This window comes from Geotrypetes seraphini, chromosome 4 (assembly GCF_902459505.1).
Source record: "Geotrypetes seraphini chromosome 4, aGeoSer1.1, whole genome shotgun sequence".
NCBI classification, from domain to species: Eukaryota; Metazoa; Chordata; class Amphibia; order Gymnophiona; family Dermophiidae; genus Geotrypetes; species Geotrypetes seraphini.
Window position 1 is genome coordinate 135,933,031 of NC_047087.1, and position 20,303 is coordinate 135,953,333.

Below are 20,303 nucleotides of genomic sequence, written 5' to 3' on the forward strand. Positions count from 1 at the left end.
TAGAAGTGGTAAATAGTAGCCGTAGTAGTAAGCTACTGCTTGCCCTGGATCGGTAGCATGGGAGGTTGCTACTCTTTGGGGTTCTGGAACCCTGCTACTTTAAAGCATATGTATTTAAAGCATAAATAGAACAGCAAGTTAACTGCCCTGCCAACTGTCATCAACTGCAAGATCCCTCTCAATTATGTTTCCATGCGATGTTTATGCTGATTTATAAATTCCTCCAACTTCTCTGGGTCCCGATAGTGAAGGGTACTATTATTGAATGTCACCTTCATTACAGCTGGATAAAATAATCTGTATTTTGTCCCTAAATCCTGGAGCTGCACTCTGAAATCCAAAAACTGCTTCCTGACAGAGGCAGTCTTCCTAGCAAAATCGGGAAGAAAATGAAGCCTTTTATCCTGCCATTTCACAGTTTTTATCTGTTTGGCAGCCTTAAAAATCTTCATTACATGTTGGAATCTCAATACTTTTATCAGCATTGGTCTAGGTCCCCTCTGATTGCTCTGCCCGTGACATGAGATGGCACACTCTCAATTTCATTAAAATGCAGGGATACAACTTCAGGGATGAGATTGGTAAGGAATTAAATGGGGTTTTTCCCCTCCAAACCCTCCAAGATTCCTATAATTCAGATATTTTCCCTTCTACTTCTGTTTTCCATCTCCTCCAGATCAGCAGAAAACTGGGCAATAATTTTGTGATCCATCCTGCTCTGAGAAGATGTCTCCTCCACTGCCACAATCCTCTGCTCTATTTGTTCAACACGAGCATTGCTTACTGCTGTCTGATGAGACAAATTAAGAGACCTCATTCTGAAGACCATTAAATTTAGATGTAGGCTCCATTAAGCAGTTCTTTTATTATCTGTAAATCCACTATCACCTGCTCCATAAGATCACTGGATTCCTGAGGCAGAGGAATCTTAGATGGTGTAGGGGGGGGGGGGTCAGTTTTCAACCTCTTGTGATCTCCCCCCGATGAACAAGCAGCATCTTTCTTATTTTGCCTTCCTGAAGCCATGTCTAGATTAAGTTTCGCAGTATTTAAAAGAAACCCAGAGAAAAAGGATGTTTTTAAATCCTCCAGATTGTTCAAGTATGTGAGGCAGGGGAGAACAGTGAGATTATGCTGCCATCTTCACTCGTGGCCAAGCTCCGCCCCCTCAAAATGGAGCAAATTCAAATTCATAGAATAGGGGGACAATATCTATCTCAGCAGTGAAAGTATAGTGGGCTACTTTTGAGCCCAGCAAGGAAGGAGTCCTTCACTGTGTGTTTCTGGTGCAGCTGTGTCAGCTGTCTCCTCATTACCTCTCTTACTAATGGTAATAAACACATTCAAGGAATTATAGGCCAAAAATAACATTTAATGCACAAAATTAATAGAACATATTAAATGAAACAATATATGTAGTATGCTGGAAATATATGGAAATACTTATCACTTAGCTCCCTACTCTAGCATCTTCCTGTTGGGTCATATGAACAACTTTCTCATTTGGGTGCTGGTATTAGGATTAGATAAGATTGTGAGCCTGCTGGGACAGACAGGGGAAAATGCTTGAGAACCTGAATAAATTCATGTAAAACTGTTCTGAGCTCCCCTGGGAGAACGGTATAGAAAATTAAATAAATAAATAAGAATGACGTGGGGACAAATCTGTCCCCGTCCCCACAGGAACTCAATTTCCCTGTCCCATCCCCGTCAGTTTTGTCTCTGTCTCTGCCCCATTCCTGTAAGCTCTGCCTTAACTGCACAAGCCTCGGACACGTGTGATTTTAAAGTATTTGAGGCTTGTGCAGATGAGGACAGAGATTGCAGGAATGGGGCAGGGACAGGAAAAGAACTTGCTGGGACAAGATGGGAAAATGAGTTCCTGCGGGAACGGGAAAATATTTGTCCCCGTATCATTCTCTAATTAGGATCTCTATTTTTCACAACTAAGAATTCAGATTTTTCTCATATTCCTCATATTTAGTCAAAATTGATTTCGTGTTTAATTAATCTAACTATCCCCTCCCCTAAACTGAGCCACGGTACAGGTTTCTACTGTGGCCTGGAGCACTAAATGCTCCGATGCTGCATCAATGCTCACAGAATTCCTACGAGCGTTAGAGCATTTAGTGCTCCGGGCCATGGTAGAAACCTCTTCCATGGCTTAGTAATAGGGGGTGTATATTGTATATTTTATGTTTATTGCTCACTTTCCAAAGTGTGGGGGAGGGATTCTTCTGTCTTGCTGCTTTGCCTTTTCTTGCTGTTTTCAAGATACAGTAAAAACTTGGATTGCAAGTAACTTGGTTTGCAAGTGTTTAAGATGACAAGCAAAACATTTTATTAAATTTTAACATGATATACAAGCAATGTCTTGCAATACAAGTACATACAGTATACACACATCACAACTGAGCCAATGGTTCGTCTCTCTTCGACGCTGCAGAAGTGTAGTGACTGTTCTAAATGAGCGAGGTCTTGCAATACAAGTACGTACAGTATAGTATTTTATATAAAAGTTTTTGGGTTGTGGAATGAATCGTCTGAGTTTCCATTATTTCCTATGAGGAAATTTGCTTTGATATATGAGTGCTTTGGATTACAAGCATGCTTCTGGAATGAATTATGCTTGCAAAGCAAGGTTTTACTGTAATTTTGCCTTACTCTTATCTGAATCTTTTTAATACTAACTCTGTATGCAAGTCCTGGGCATTTATACTTTTTAATTAATTAATGATTTTTGTTCTGATCAATAGGAATGAGAAAATAAAATGTAAGCATTTCTAGCTTTCCATTTCTCTGGGTTGGCTTTTCTCTATTTGGAACTAAGAACATAAGAAGTGCCTCTGCTGGGTCAGACCAGAGGTCCATCATGCCCAGCAGTCCGCTCACGCGGAGGCCCACCAGGTCCAGGACCTGTATAGTAACCCTCTATCTATACCCCTCTATCCCCTTTTCCTTCAGAAAATCCTTCTTGAACTCCAATACCGTACCTTGCCCTATTACACCTTCTGGAAGCAAATTCCAGGTGTCCACCACCCTTTGGATGAAGAAGAACTTCCTAGCATTGGTTCTGAATCTGTCTCCTCTTAATTTTTCCGAATGGCCTCTCGTTCTTGTAGTTTTCGAAAGTTTGAAGAATCTGTCCCTCTCCACTTTCTCTATGCCCTTCATGATCTTGTAAGTCTCTATCATGTCCCCTCTAAGTCTTCGCTTCTCCAGGGAATTTGTCAGCGATACGAGAGTTTAAGGACTAGATCAGTAGAAGTGGAGGGCCATTTTAGAAAAAAAAAAAAAATCTAAATCCGATTTGGATGTTTCCTGCTAAATGTCACACATCATAAGAATTGCCATACTGGGACAAACGGAAGGTCCATCAAGCCCAGCATCCTGTTTCCAACAGTGGCCAACCCAGGTCCCAAGTACCTAGCAAGATCCCAATCAGAAGCACAAAAATGGCCATTTTAAAAACCTGAACCGCTACACGCCCAAAAATATATATATATTTTTTTAAATTGTCTACTTGAATGTCCAGGCTGCCAAAACATCCAAAGTTATACCTACAAATAAAACCCATGCTCAGGTGGGAGAATTAAAGAGGGAATAATAAGACAAATATAGTTGCAGGTGGGTTGGAGTTTGGAATTGAAAGCAGATTCAAAGAAGTGGGTTTTGAGTTGGATTTGAATACTGCCAGAGCTTGACATACTGATTCAGGCAGTTTCAGGCATACAGTGCAGTAAAGTAGAAGGGACAGAGTCTAGAACTGGCTGTAGAAGAGAAGGATACAAATAAGAGAGACTTACCGGATGAGCGAAATGCCTAGGGAGGGGGGAGTGTGGGGAGAGATGAGATATTAAGGCACTGTGGAGTAGAGAATGGCATGGGGGACAAATTTTTCCCCGTCCCGTCACTGCGAGTTTTGTTGCTGTCCCTGTCCATACCCCATTCCTTTAAGCTCTGTCTTAACTGCACAAGCCTTGAACACTTATGATTTTAAAATGTTTGAGGCTTGTGCAGATGAGAACAGAGCTTGCAGGAATGGGGCAGGGACAGAACTTGCGGGGACAGGACAAGGATAGAGATAAATCTTGCGGGGACAGAAAAACTTGTCCTCATGGCATTCTCTATACTAGATGTCCACTTTTTTTTTTTATTGCCAAATTGCCTACTTAGACATCTTGGCCGCCAGGCCATATAACCTTATTATGTCCAACTTTATTCACCATTTTCGACCACAGAAAATGTCGAAGTGCAAAACGTCCAAATCCAGACCATTTGGATGTAGGAGGAGCCATCATTGTAATGGACTGGGTACACAGACATACCAATTGAGCAGTGAGGCACCTTAGAAGGCACTGCTGTGAATGTCATCTTTCTAATTGGATTCTTAAAAATGATATCACTTTAAATGTGTAATATAGGTCAGGTTGTGTGCCTCTCTGTCTCCTCCTCTTGCACTTAGAAGCAGTTAGACTGCAGGGAGCAGTAGCGTTACTTATTGCACCTTATATTTTAATTTTGGAAGTCCCTGACAAAGGGGTTTTGCTTCCCCGAAACTGAGCTCTGTAGGTAGTTTCTTTTTCCGGATGGAAGCACTTATTTATATGAACTTATGGACATCCCGGGTGAACTGCCTATACGTAACAAAGGCGAAGATAAGTGTTTGCCTATGCCTTAATCCTGCTCCATCTTGAATAAAGGTGTGCTGTACTTCATCTTTTGTGATCCATTATTTTTCCTCATTCCTAAGATCTATAGATCATACTTGCCTCTTTTTGCGTTGATACTGTAATGATGGGCTCAGTGGTGTGGTGAGGGTAGGAGGCACCCGGGGCGGTGGTGCCCCTGCCCCTCATATGTGACTCCTCCTACCACCTCCCTTCAGTACTTCTTTAACTCTTCACCAGAATGAGCAGCAACCTCCAACCTGCTGCTCAAGCTGGTCTTGGCTCTTCCTCTGAAATCACTTCCTGGTTCCGCATCGGAGCATTTAGCGCTCTGGGCCATGGTAGAAACCTCTACCGCAGCTTAGTAAAGAGAAGGGGCGGAGGAATGTTGTGCACAGAATTTCCGTTTGTGCTGAATTTTCTTAGGGGTAAAGAATATTAGATTTTATCATCATCCCTAAAGGAGGGGCTATTTCATTTCCAAGAAGTAAGATTCTGAAACATTCTTTTCTAGTAAAAATAATTGTGGCTACAGGTTTAAGAACCTGATTCACTAAGGACTTTCTCCCATTCTATGTCAATGAGGAGAGACCTCACTAAATTGCTCAATTCATAACGAAGTGGAACAAAGTTAAGAGGAAAAACATATTGGCACATTAAGGAAAAGGCCTTCCAACTTCATTACCAAACATGAGATTAGGAAGGATTTATTTTTTATTACTGTTGCAAGATGGGCTGTGCTACAGTTTTAAACCTTTCCCTGGATCATACAGAGAAGTTAAGTTTGACATGTGGTTGTATTTCAATTTAAACTACTATATGTATATGTAAGTGCTAGCATTTACTGCAGGTAATTTGAAACATGAGAACTGGAGTTTTCAGATATTTCTGTGTCCAAGAAAAAAAGACATTTCAGATGCAGAATAACCTGTGATTTAAGATATAGATCATCAATATCTTTTCTATAGTGCTCTACAGTCAGGGGCAGGGAAAAATCCAAGGTACTCCATCTTCCTGAAGTCTGAAGATAATATTTTTTAAAAATTACTTACCAAAGATTCCTCCCACATCAAACAAAGTGGAAAGATTCCCAGCCTCTTTTGCATTAAGATGGTCTAAGGGGATTCAGAATGAAATAGTTACCTTTTTTTACAATGGGAACCAAACATCAAATTTATATAAGATTTGATACAATTACTTCATATATTTTTCATCTGTAAAAAATGTTACAGTGCCAGGTAAAACAGAATGCCAGCAAAACATAGTGTATGTTGGGTTTTGAAACTGAGAGCTTCTCATAATAACAAGTGGAGGTATAAAATTCAAATAAATAAATGCATACATACAAATTAGATCAGAATCAGACCAATGGTACAGAAAGCTTAGCATCTCGCCTCCGATGATGGCTGATTTAAGACACTTATCCAGCAGATCATAATGGCTTCCACTGCAACATTTCTCTACTCTGTGTACCTAAGCCTCATCCCACAGCATTGCTGATGTCATTGAGGCATGCCCCCGACTCCAGCAGAAAAGTCAGATCCAGAGGTGGATAGAAGATACTTGTAAGGCAGTGTAAAAGACTGCATAAACCCAAGACTTTTCTGTGTGCCTCTGGTCCTTATTGCAATATCTCCCCGCTCTGTGTACTTAACCTCTGCTCACTTACATGGCATTGAAAAATCAATTCCTGGAGGTAGATCTTTCCACTGGCAGGCCTGTTGAAGGGGCACATCTAAATGACAAGGCTCATGGGAGGCCCTTTGGGCTCTACTTCAGGCTCTTTTAAGGACAAGTGGGTTAAAATTTTTAGTGGCATCAGCAATTCTACTAATTTAAATGCCACTCTGATGTTTAATTTAATATGGGGTTCATAATCAAAACAAAAATACATATAAAAACCTGCTGAAGTCAGTACTTGGACAATCTAAAAGACAGGTTGTCCAAATGCCAATAATCAAAATGGCTTTTTAGATGTATCCAGGGCCTTTTTAAGCCTCTGAATCCCATTGTGCGCCCAGAGCTGAAAAAGGCTTTTTTGGAGGAGTGATGAAGGCGGGATGCAGGCTGACCTAGACTTAGTCGTACTGCAGGGATAATCGAAAGTTTTACGAGACAGCCTGGATGTCGTTGTGACTTAGATGATCTAAAACCAGGTCGAAGTGCCCAGAATTTATCCAAAGTGACCAGATAACCACTGCAGACAAAAAGTACAGACCCCCACACACTCCTCCAGTGATCACTGACTCCCTCACTCCGTCATAAAAATCGGAATAAAAATGTACATACCTGCCTCCAGAACATCAGCACCTGGCATAGGAAAACCTAGTAGACCTACTCAGAGGTGGCTTAAGTAGTCTGAGGGGTAGACTAGTGAACTATAGAGAGGAGGGCCCATAAGCCACTCTAACCACTGCATTTATGGTGAAAAATGTGAGCCCACCAAAACCTTACATGCCAGTGGAATAGAGAATTGTGCTGGGACAGAAATCAAGCCCCCCCCCCCATCCATGCTGGAATCAAACCCGTCCTCGCCCATCCCCGTTGATTCAAATCAGTCCCCGCCTGTCCCCACAAGTAATTGAATCTGTCCCCACCCATCTCTATAAACTTCAGAAGTAGTTATTTCATTTAAATATGTTACTGAATTAAAAGCTCTGGGAGAAACACATTTACAAATAAGCAAAGACACTTTATTAATTTGGAAATATTAATTGGAAAGAATACATACTTTGTAAACTGGTCTCTGCCAGAGCCTCTAATGTAAATATAAAATATAAATACTCCAGCTGATGAGGACCCCCAAGCTATGTCATTTGAGGACTTCCTCTGAAGGTGGACCGGGGGTCCCTTTGCCAAGCTTGGCAGGCAGCAGTAGCATCCCTGTGTCACAGATGCTGGCACCTCAGTGGCTCAGGGTTGCTGCTAGTGACTGCTGCACTTTGTGGAGAGGAGTTCTGGCCGTCTTTGGAGGAGGTCCACAGCTGGCGGTGCTTGGGGATCCCCACCAGCCACAACAAGGGTCAGTAAGTACTTCAGCATTGTAGAAATAAAACCAGAAATGCCACCTGAAGGCATAAGGGTTTGTAAACAGATAGGTATAGTGGGTTTTGGGGGTATTTCAGGGAGCTCACCATGACCTATAAGGGAGTTGTGGTGAGATGTTTATATGGCACCCTTTTTGTGAAGTTCACAGCAGTGCCCTGTAAGGTGCCCCACTGCTCTGTTGCCATGTCTGGGTGGCCAGTCCATCACATTGCTGGCCCCTCCCACATCCGAAAGGTCATTTTCTGGGTGTTTGGGACTTGGATGAATATTTGGATGAAAACATGCTATAAAGATAGGCGTAGTGGTGGTCTGGACGATCAAATGCCTGGACGTACAGATAAACGATTTTAGAAAATAAATATTTGGATATACTTTTTGAGAATGGACATTTTGCTGCTGCTGACTTTGGGCGACTAGCGCTCTACATCCAAATCAAACTTAGATGTTTCTTTTGATTATGTCCCTCCATGCATATTCAGTGCCACTAGCCATATAATTAGCAGCAATGAATATGCATACATATACCTCCCAATCCTGTAGCAGGCACTGGATTTGGGCACAAATGCATCATTTACGTGCGTCAAAGGAAGTGTCACACTAAGTGCAATTGAGCAAGGTCATCACTTAGGTGTGCACATAGTGTACATTTATACTCCATAAAAGGAGGTGTGGGGAGGAACATCTTGTATTTTGAGGTGCGATTTGTGGGGATTGTTACTGCCCAGGACTGCAGCGCTCTTTGAAAGCCTGAGCAGGAGCGTCGGGAGCCGAATCCCTGCAGACACTCGCAGGGACAGACGCCCTGATGTCATGCGGGTCCTCTTCCCGCGAGTGAAAGGGATGCCGCAACTGCACTTCCCCGGAGGAACATCTTGTATTTTGAGGTGCAATTTGTGGGGATTGTTACTGCCCAGGACTGCAGCGCTCTTTGAAAGCCTGATCCGGAGCGTCGGGAGCCGAATCCCTGCAGGCACTCACAGGGATAGACGCCCTGACATCACGCGGGTCCTCTTCCCGCGAGTGAAAGGGACGCCGCGATTGCGGCGCGTGGCCACAGGGTGTGGCCAAAGTGGCGTGCCCTAAGGGGCACGATTTGCCCCTTGGAGATACGGAAAGTACTAACTGTATATATTAAAGTTGATTACTATGGGGAAAAGAAAGGGGAAAGCAAAAGTATTTACACCTATTTTACCTGGACCCATAGATAGACACCTTGTTTCTACCAGTGTCTTAGGTCATAGTCAGGGAGCTGACTCGCTATCAGGGGTGACTTTGAGTCCCCCAGGAAGAACTCCCCCACCTCCACCAAATATTCCTGTTGGTCTGGATCCCAAGATAGGTTCCAGTTCTCAACCAGTGGAAGTTTCTGTGCAACAGGTAATGTCCTCATTAGTTTATGGGGTGATACCTAAAGTTTTATCTTTTCAAGATGAGGCTTTATTTGCAAGAGACCCCCTGGTAGAGCCACAGGAGGTTACTCTTAAAGATTTATGGCAAATTAATACTAGGATGGAGGGGTTATTAAAGTCAGTGGTGACTCAGAATGTTAAGTTTTCACAAGAAGTGATTGATATGTTGGAAAATGTTGATTCAAATTTGAGGATTATGGAAAAATGTATTAGAACAACAGAGTCTCAGGTGGTTACATTGCAAGCAGTGTCTTCAACAGCTATTAAAGATTCTCATATTACCCATATGAAATTTGAGAAAATGGAAAATATTCAAAGGACAAAAAATCTCCGATTAGTTAACTTTCCAAAAACTCAATTATTGTCCCCAGAAATATTGATTCAGAAATATCTTAAGGAAGTATTGGGGTTGACTGACGCAGAGAATTTGCCCTTAACAAATTTATATTATATTCCTCAGAGAAAGAAAATTTCCGCAGACTTGGGTGTAGATCAGTTGGAACAAATTGATTTTGATTTAACTGGGTTCCTGGAGGACTCACAAGATATGATTCAAACTAGATCTACTCTATTGATAACGTGCAAAAGAGATAGATAAATCCTTAATTATGAAAGCTAATTTTCGGAATAAGCAAATGAAATTTTGTGGCGATAATGTATTGATTTTTCCAGATGTGGCCCAAGCCACACAATTGAGAAGGAAAGCTTTTTTAGCTTTGAAATCAAGGGTGTTGGCTTTGGAGGCTACATTTTATTTGAAGTTTCCATGTAAATGCTTAATTAAATTTAAAGAAAATGAATATGTATACTGGGACTCTATTCAGTTGGAACAATTTTTACAATTTAATGAAGTTAGTTAGACATCACGTGAGTTATTGGAGTTCAGATATATTAAGCACCATTAATGTTTGATTTTTGATCAAGATTATATTGACTGTATTGAATATTCTCTTCCAATAATGTGGATTTGAGGAGTTAGTGAAATATTCACAAAGTATTTATTCCTTTGTTTGTAATTTCCTTTCTTTGTTATTATTTGTATGAATGATAATGATGAAAATTTGATAAATAAAAAATAAAAAAAAAGGAGGTGTGGATGGGGTAAAGAGTGAGTGGGCACAGAGGGTGCCCAGCAACCGAGCACACAGTCTGAGTTCTATAAATGATGTGCTCTTCCACCCCCAATTGTAAACCTGCTATTTCTGGTAACTAATTGGCTGAAAACTTGTCTCTTCTGACCTGGAACATTAGTTAGTAAGTTGTGCTGGATGGCAGTTTGGTGCTTTCTCAGACCCTGCCTATCCTCTAACTCAGTGGTCTCAAACTCAAACCCTTTGTAGGGCCACATTTTGGATTTGTAGGTACTTGGAGGGCTGCAGAAAAAATGGTTAATTGTCTTATTAAAGAAATGACAACTTTGCATGAGGTTGGTACCTACAAATCCAAAATGTGGATTATCTGAAATCATCAGAAGCAATTAAGGAAAGATTTTTAAACTATAGTTTATAAATCTTTCCTTAATTGCTACTGATGATTTCAGCTATACACAGCTGAAATAGTGCAACATGTAGAAAGTGAAAAACTATCAAAGTATCAACAGCAAGAGACAAGATTTTGGACCAACTATTTTGAGTCCCTCGGTATTATAAAGAATGATTCTTTATGGAAAACTTGTGCCTTAAGTGTCCGGTGGTCGCATCCGCAACCACCTTCTGCTCTCACTTCCTCCAGCACTGGACACACACACAAGCTGCACTGCCTCCAATGGTTACCTTACATTCTGAAACATTGCCCGCCTCGCTGTTGTAACCTCACGCAAGCGCTTTCCTGCGTCTGTACGTGATTGTGAGGTGGAGTGGAGAGGACAATCACGTACAGATGCAGGAAAGCGCTTGCGTGAGGTTACAGCAGTGAGGTGGGCAACATTCCAGAACGCGACCACCGGACACGACAGCTAGACACTTAAGGCACAAGTTTTATATAAAGAATCATTCTTTATAAAACCGAGGGCCTCAAAATAGTACCTGGCAGGCTGCATGCGGCCCCTGGGCCATGATTTTTAGACCACTGTTCTAACGGGAGACTTCTCTGCCCTCACCTAGCCCTGCAGAGCCCCATATTCCCCTATATAACTCCTTGTATTCCCTATCTATCCTAACACCCTCTATCTCCCCCTCAACATCTGAACCCTCTTCCTTCTTCCTCAGTCCCCTACTACTATTGTTGGATAGGACCTTAGTATTCCAAGCAGGATTAATGAATTCATGTTTGAATCTTCTTGTTTCTCCATTTCTTACTTACTATCAATTTCGAAAAGATCTTAAAACCTATTTATTTAAAGTTAAACAATATAATATACATTATTGATTTTCATATTATCATGTGGTTATAATGTACTTTTAATCTCTTTACCTATACTTATTTTAGTTATATTGTGTTTTCCTTATTTATTAGTTTTAATGCTTGTATTAGTTACTTAGAATTTTATTACGTATTTGGTTATTATTATATTGTATGCTGAGTACCTATTGTGTAAACCGCTATGAACTGCTGGTTAAGCGATATATAAAAATAAAAATCATTATTATTATTCTATAGCACTGAAAGGCGTACATAGCACTGTCCCTGCATCCCATCCCTCTGTACAATTTTTGTGTGCCTGTTGTAAGTATATCTTTTCCTCTATTTTTGTAACCATGCCTATCTGGGTGTGTATGCTTCTGTTCCATAGTTGCTGTTGGCCACTGGATGTGTACTGGCCACTGGTGTGTACTGGATGCAATTATTTAGGATCTGAAGCATGAGTGGAATTGAGAGGTTGTTGCTGTGGGTAGGAGGCAATATGCTACTGTGCTCGGCCCCAAATCTTGTATCCATTTCTCCATGCAGTTCATAAGAATTATCCCTCTGCTGCTGTTTTTCCCTTTAATCTATTGGACTGAATATCATATATGTGAATTTGCATCCTTGTTGCCCATTGTTTGCCATGCTACCCTGCTCAGTACTCAAAATATGTACATAGGAATTTCTACTACTGCTCTTCATCCTTTTAATCTGTTGTTCTGTATATCTGCTGTATGTGAAGTTGTAACCTTGTTGCTAAACCTTATACTGTGTATGCTGTGGCAGGGACGCTTGAGCTAGGCCAGAGTGATCCACTCGGGGCCCGTGCCACAAGGAATAAAGGTTTGTGACCTGGACTCTGTCAGTGGCTCCCATGCCCACTGGTGTGCTCTGGCTAGGCTTTTCAACTGAATGCATAAAATAAAGTTCACCAAACTGAGTTCAAAAGAAAACCAATACTCAGTTTAATTGATGTGCATTAATTAAATCCAAATTCATGTCAGATGGCAAAAATGAGCAATTCACAACAAAATAAGTCTTGTGCCATAAGGCTCCCAACAGTTCAAATAAGAACCTATATTTTCCAGGCTCTGGCAATAAACTTTCCAAAACAGAAGAAAAAAACCCCTCATACAAAAAAGGTTCCCCCCCCCCTTTTCAAACACAGTGCTAAGGCAGCTGCCCTGCCCTAGGCTTGCTGGTGGCTCTGCTTTACAGGGAAAGAAAAAAAAAAAGTAATGCAAAACAAAGATATTACTTCCCTTCTGCAAGGCTTCACTGCTACCATCTTTCATGAAACAGTCCTGGAGATAAGTGCTGGGGAAAATAGTTCTGACCCCAGAAAAAAAAACAATAAAACTCACACAGTCTTTTCCTTTCCCTGGAACCCTCCCCAGAGTTCCAGTTCTCATAGGGATATCAATTTGAAAGTCCAGTTCTGGATTTGTAACCACTTCCCTGGGTCACACACTGCCCAAGCAGAAAAACATAACGAAATACAAAAAGGCAAAACACAGGCTTTCCTTTTCTTCTGGTTACTCAGGTGCCGGCACAGCACTCTCATAAAGCAAACTATAATTCTAACAAAAAGATAGGAAACCTCACACCTGTTATGCTGGAGTTACAATTCCATGGTGTCCTCTGCCTCCAGCTCTGAAGGTGAGCTACTTTGCCATTGCATGGGAATGTCTGCTCAAGTTTCCTCCCCAGAATTCCCTGGCTCTAGGCCAGTGGTCTCAAACTCCAACCCTTTGCAGGGCCACATTTTGGATTTGTGGGAACTTGGAGGGCCTCAGAAAAAATAGTTAATGTCTTATTAAAGAAATGACAATTTTGCATGAGGCAAAACTCTTTATAGTTTATAAATCTTTCCATTTGGCTAACCCCCTCTTCTACGAAACTGCGCTAGCAATTTCTAGCACAGGGAGCCGTGCTGAATGGCCCGCGCTGCTCCCGATGCTCATAGAGTTCCTATGAGCATCGGAAGCAGCACGGCCCATTCAGCACGGCTCTCTGCGTTAAAAACTGCTAGCACGGTTTCGTAGAAGAGGTAATTTATAGCTAAAGAGACATATGATCAAGAAACCATTTTATTTTACTTTTGTGATTATGATAGACATACCGAGGGCCTCAAAATAGTATCTGGCGGGCCGCAAGTTTGAGACCACTGCTCTAGGCCGACATCCTTCATTTCCCAGTCAGCCAGCTGGTGTGGCTGAGCATAAGGACTTCCTTCCTGCTTTCTCTGCCTCCCCTGCTTCTGCTATCGGGAGTAAACAGGTTTGCCTTAACACGCCCTACCCCCTTAGCTAACACAGGAGAATTCTTAAAGAAGCCATCCCCCTCTACCAGGGGCTCCACACTGCTCTTTCTTACTGGCACAGGGATAAACCTAGAGGCTCTAGGGACTTGTAGTTTTGGTTTAAATCTAATTTCTGTGGAGGGAATAGGGACTTGCTGGGCACTTGGCACAGGGTTACTATTGCGCTGCGCGAGGTCACTGCCACAATGGAAACTTGTAACCCGTTCTGGGCTCTTCTGGGACGAAAGGCTAGAAATTTTACTAAATAAATAAAATAAAGGAGAAGACACCATTTGAAAAGGGTGTACCAGCCCAGAACACTGTTCATAGACCTAACTGAAGAGCAATGTGTGCACAGGTTCAGGCTTAATAAGGAGATGATAGTACAGCTGGATGAAGATCTTGAGCCTAGAATGTGGAGGGGACAGGCTCTGCCATCTCAAATGAAAGTGAACTCTGCCCTAGCATTCCTGGCTGTGGTACCCTTCCAGACACCTCCCTTCCCCCCCGTCCTCCCCCGCCATCCCCAAGCCACAGCAGGCATTGACTAGCTAGCCACATTATGTTACATTTATGGACTGAGGAAATATGATTACATCACACATTGTTATCATGAATTGCATTGGATGCTTGTGGAGGCATGAATTCTTTTTAAATTGGGATGTCTCTATTATAAGGTATTACTGGGTTTGGTTCCTTCCTACTTAACTGAGTTGTTTTGTTATTCTTCTATGCAACACTCGCGCATTGTCAAAGCTTTGTTTGTTTTTCCTCCATACAAGGGCTGTAAGTACAAAAAATATCATGATAAAACCCTCTCTTTTCAAATTGCTTTATGGGACAAGTATTTCAAGTGACTCATCATCATCCATTTCTTATCTTCATTACAGGAAACAACTCAAGACTTTCTTGTTTATTAAATTTCTTAGCTCTTAATACTAATATATCTTCACATTGATTTATGGTTCGTAGCTAGTCTTTTGTAAACCGCATTGAACTTTACAGTAATGGTGGTCTAGAAATAAATTCTTATGTTGTTATATTATTGATTTTTTTTATATAAATATATCCATAAAAATTATTAAATAGTGCTCAGACCCACAACCTTAAGTGTTTAAGTGTATAAAACAAAACACAGGCTGCCATCAGACCATCATAGCACCATCGTTGTCTGTACAACCCGATATTTTTATAAATTCACTTGTTTAATAAAAACAAAATGGACTTATCTTTTATGGTGGTAAACTTGCATTTGAAGGTCACGTGACAGGCAGCTCCATGTTATAAAGTGCTCGAGCACTTTATAACACGGTTACTTGGTTACTTCTTTGTTCTTGGATTTTGGGGGAGGAGAAGGGGGGAGGTAGGGGGTTGGGGAAGGGCATTTTGGGAGGGGGGTCTGTAGGGGGGTTGGGGGAAGGGGTGCTTTTGTAACCTGGGAGGATATCAGAGTCCAATCCTCTTTGGGGGGGGTCCCTATCTTGTATAATTTCAATTTCTTGTCTGCCATTTTGCATTTGTTGGTTTGTGGTTCTTTCTTGTTAATAAAACCAGATTTAAATTTAAAAAGTGATTGCTTTGAGCAATACAAAAAAAAGCAACCCGTTTAGCCCTTTTTTTTAATAAGCACACATGCACAATATCTACCCCATTAGAAAAAAAAAATGTATCCCCCCGCTGACCCTCCCTGGCAAACCAGCACCGCGAACCTCCCCCCACCCCCACCGTGGCAGTGAAAACGGCAGGAGAATGCCCACTTTCTCCTACCATGCTGACTTCCCCTCCCCCATTGTGAAAGAAAATTGGCAGGAGGGATGCCCACTCCCTCCTGCCAATGGAGGCCCCCACCCAAACCACATGCTCATCTCTATCTCCTTACCGCCCTGCTTTATTCATAACTTTTGGCTCTCAGTCCCCACCACTGATCCTCACAGGTTTGCTCTTGGGCTTTTCCTCTATTGTGAAATAGGAAGTTATATCAGAAGGAGGGATTCCAGCACAGAGAAAGACTAAGCGCAGGCCTGTGAAGATCGGCAGTGAGGGCTGAAAGCTAAAATATATAAATAGGGTAGTGAGGTAGGGTGCTGTGCTACTTCCTCTGCTGCTGCCTTTCTGCTCTCTTCTACCACTGTCAGACCCATATAGGGGGGGAGGAGGGGAAGAGGATTTACTGTTTTCTGCTGCTGCTGCTGCTGCTGCTGCTGATGGGGAGGGAGCTGGAAGCTGTAGGGAAGGGAGAGAGGATGCTGGACCTGCAGAGGGATTGACTTACTATAGCTGTGGCTGAAAGGAAGGGAGAGAAATGCTGGACCCAAGGGGGGTGCTGGAGGGAAGGGAAAGCGACACTGATCCTGTGGCCGAGGTTAGGGGGAAATAGAGAGATGTTAGACCTGTGAGGGGGCTGGAGAAAAGGGAAGAGCGTGAGAGAGTTCTGGCCACATGATGTGTGGGGTGGGGCTGGAGGGAAGGAAAGAAAGAAAGGGGGCTGGCCACATGGTGTGTGTGTTTAGGGGGGGATGCTGACCCTTGGGGGCTGCTGGACCTGCAAAGAGGAAGAGTGAGAAAGGAAGGGAAAGATATGTCATACCAAGAGAATAAAGGAAGAGGGAGTGAAATACTCAATGCAACAGAGGGAGGAAAGAGAGAGGAAGAGACACAAATTCTGCATGAGGGTGGTATATGGACACAGAGGGAAGATGCTAGAGATGGGGGAAGAATAGGAACATAGAAGGGATATGCTGAACTTGGGGGGGCATAGAGACACAGAGGTGTAATGCTGGACACAGGGGGAGGGGATAGGGACAGAGTAGTGATGATGAATGTGGGGAGAAGGATACAGGAGATACTGGAAAGGGAAGTATAGGGGACACAACAAAGGGAGATGCTGAGCATGAAGAGTGGCTGGTGTTGTATAATTGACCCCTCCTTAGAAGGATGGTGCAAAGAACACTTGTACCCTGGGCCAAGTGTGCATGAAATTTTGGGACTTTCCATATGGTCAAATAGTATAAAAGTTATGGATAAAAGATAAACTCCAACTGACTTATCATCTTAAATCATTTTTTTAAAACTTTTAACTTCTCTGAATAAATACATACAGGAAAAAGCTCAGACCCAACAATCAACCTCTAGTGATCAACACAGAGCAGGTTGTTAATGAAATCATCACAGCTGATCACCATCTCATACCACTGCTTACAGAAATAGATCTTAGACACTAACTTATTAGCCTGTACTTATCTTAGGCGGTGGTGCTTCTGGAACCCATCCCACAACTGCTTCGATCTTAAAGATATTCTGGGATAGATTAAGGGGCGTTTGGCGCCCTTCCACTAAGAGCAAGTAGCTGCGTGGCCTTTACAGAGAGAGACGCTAGGGTAATATATTGCTCTGACTTAATTTATAGTCTGAAGTTACAACTATAATATTGAGGAACTAGTTTGTCTTTGGGGTTAGAAGTACACAGAGTAAGAGCGAGCTGACTCTGGTTAAGTTTAAAATGTGATTAGACTTTGAAATTCATCTGTTTGCCTCCAGTTTATATATTAACCAGCTGCACTAAGTTAAGTTCTTTTCCTTTGTAATTTTGCTGAATTAATTTTCCAATAAACTAATTTGATTGTTTAAGTTCATTTCTGGTTTCTTTTGTCACATTTGGGGAGAATTGTTTGTGAAGGGAGTTTTGTGGGATCTAGGAACTGTTTCTTGACCATAGTTTTAAAAATACTACATACCTTTGGGTAAAAAGCATAGTGAAAGAGAGAGAGTTCACATATTTTGGTAAATTGCCCAACACAGTTTTATCCTAACAATGCCTAAGTTGAGGCACCCTCCAACGCCTACCTGAAAAGTAGGCATTAGAGGCGGAGAATAGGTGTGGTTGATTTAGGCATTGTTAGGCATCTGAGTAAATTAGGCACTGGTAAATTACTCTAAGTAAATCCTGGCCTTACATAACGGTACCTATGCACCACTAGGTTGGATTCTATAAAGCAGTGATTCCCAACCCTGTCCTGGAGGAACACCAGGCCAATCGGGTTTTCAGGCTAGCCCTAATGAATATGCATGAGAGAGATTTGCATATGATGGAAGTGATAGGCATGCAAATTTGCTTCATGCATATTCATTAGGGCTAGCCTGAAAACCCAATTGGCCTGGTGTTCCTCCAGGACAGGGTTGGGAACCACTGCTATAAAGGACACCTAGTAGTTAATTTGCAACCGCACATAGTGGTGCTGTTTATATAATCTGGCTCCATGTTCTACACAGGCAAAACCATTAAGTAGTTCAGGTTCTAGGTTAGACTGAAGGCACTGGGTGTTACTGCATGAATCTCTTTTGAAAGTGAGAGATGAACTCATTAGACTCACTTTATAAACCTCTATAGAATGACAATGTTAGTGATCACTTGTAGTTTTACATATGTCATCTTATGTACAATTTTATGTCGCATGTTTAACCGACCTAGAACTCTGATTTGCGAGGATTCAGCGGGAAATAAGATTGTACCTAACATAACTGTTTTTCAGACTCTAACCCACCAGTTATCCAGACAGAAATCATATTTGTATGCACAGGGTCATAGATATACATGTGCAGCATATGTGAAACAACCATATAGATTAAATTTGGCAGTACACTTACCCACATTTGTAATGTATAAAGGAAGCCAGAAGAGGAAAGTATAATTGACCAGTTTAGCAAAGAGTAAGCAGAGAGAGAATTCTATAACGCCCTGGGGGGGAAACAAAACCAAAGTCGCCTATGGTTATCTGTCACTTTGAAATAAGCCTTTCAATCTCAGTTAAACATCCTTACACCACAGGTCTTCTGCTGCCTCATGGTTTAAATTCATACAAATTATTTCTGTTATTTAATGCTCTCATATAGAAAGAGAATGAAAACATCATCCTCCCCTTTATTAAGCTGTGCTAGAAGTTTTTAGCATAGGCCAGTGAAGTAAGTGCTTCGACTCTCATATGAGTTCTATGAGTGTTGGAGAATTTACCGTACCAGCTCGCATTAAAAACCTCTAGCGCAGCTTGATTAAAGGGGCCCTATGTAACAATTTTTTTTTGTTCCTGGGTAATAAGTGCTTTTTTCTTAATTGCCTATGCTGCAAAAGTATAGAAAATAGCTATCATTCCCCTCAAACTTTGCTTTTGTAACCAGCACATTGATATTTTGAAATTTACCATTTTTGCTCTAATTTTGGCCATAGGCCTTAGTAAAAGAGCCCCTCAGAGTAACTTCAAGAACATTCTAGAACTTTCCATCAATATAAATAGAGATCTTAAGCCCACCAGCTCAGTTCAGTTCCAACTGCTTAAGTGATAACATATTTGCACTGTTTTAGATGCATCCAGAGGCTGCAAACAAACATCCGGCAGATGCATTTTGCTAGGTATGTGGCCAATTTATCAAGACAAGAGTGAAAAAGTACTCATTAGAAGCATCTGCTAAGATGTGCGATGCCTACAAGGCATATTTTGGCATGCTTGTTGGGGATTAAGACAAATCTTGGGCACCTCATTTTACATGCGAGCACTGCCCAAAAAGTCTGGAAGGTAAGACAATTTTGTTTCTCACTAGGATGGTGGAATTTCTGCTATAAAATTTCTTAGAATGTTTAATTTTTAAAATATTTAAATTTAAATATGTTGCAAAAATCTTGTACTGATTAGTCCAAGTTGAAATAAATCTATTTTTTCATTACCACAATTTCATTTTGTTCTTCTACAGGATGGTACAGATGGTATAGAGGGGAAAAGAGAGCCATGAAATTTGCTATTCCAAGAATTTTGCAGGAAACCACTGATCATTCAAGCAACTACTACTTCTGCACGGTGGACCTTTCCAAATGTCAAATTGGCAAGCACGCATCTGCAATCACATATCCAGACATTCCTTCATCCGTCACCCCAGTGCCACATTACCCCGAGTTCCCTATACCCATTCCCCCAGAGAGAGAGAGAGAGCAGCTGTCTTCATAAGAGAACAGCAAGTCAGAGAGTGATGGAGACTTTGTGGATCTAGTTTACAATATCAGTGGTGCAGCTGATAAGAGAAACCCATACTTTCCAAGCCAAAAAGACTTCAGTGGCTTGATACATGGAATGCGCTTCCGGAGGCTGTGATAGGCCGGAGCATGTTACAAGGCTTCAAAGAAGGTTTGGATAGGTTCCTAGAGGATAAAGGAATTGAGGGGTACAGATAGGAGTGGAGGTAGTTTTAGGGATAGTCTGGGACCACTGCTCAGGCAGTGGGCCTGATGGGCCGCCGCAGGAGCGGACCGCTGGGCGAGATGGACCTCTGGTCTGCCTCAGCGGAGGCAACTTCTTATGTTCTTATGTTCTTATGATCAGAGATCTTGGTCTCATCTACTACTACTATTATTTATTATTTCTAAAGTGCTGAAAGGCATACGCATCGCTGTGCATTTTACCATACAATAGACAGTCCCTACTCAGAAGAGCTTGCAATCTAATTTAGACAGGACATTTCAGGGTTGGGGAGGTTATAGTGGGTATA

General features: G+C 41.8%; 1 protein-coding gene across 4 annotated transcripts in view; it reads right to left on the minus strand.

Annotated features, from left to right (window-relative positions):
* SLC37A1 (solute carrier family 37 member 1) overlaps positions 1 to 20,303 on the minus strand; it is a 368,358-nt gene that overhangs the window by 214,083 nt on the left and 133,972 nt on the right. For all 4 annotated transcript variants that reach the window (XR_004539090.1, XR_004539091.1, XR_004539089.1 and 1 more), the window contains 2 exons: positions 18,417 to 18,507; positions 5,723 to 5,785 (listed from right to left, as the gene is read on the minus strand). Coding sequence is in view for 1 of the 4 variants with exons in the window: in XM_033940456.1 (XP_033796347.1) it covers positions 5,723 to 5,785; positions 18,417 to 18,507 (154 nt within the window). In the remaining 3 variants the exon portion in view is untranslated. The remainder of the gene's footprint in view (positions 1 to 5,722; positions 5,786 to 18,416; positions 18,508 to 20,303) is intronic.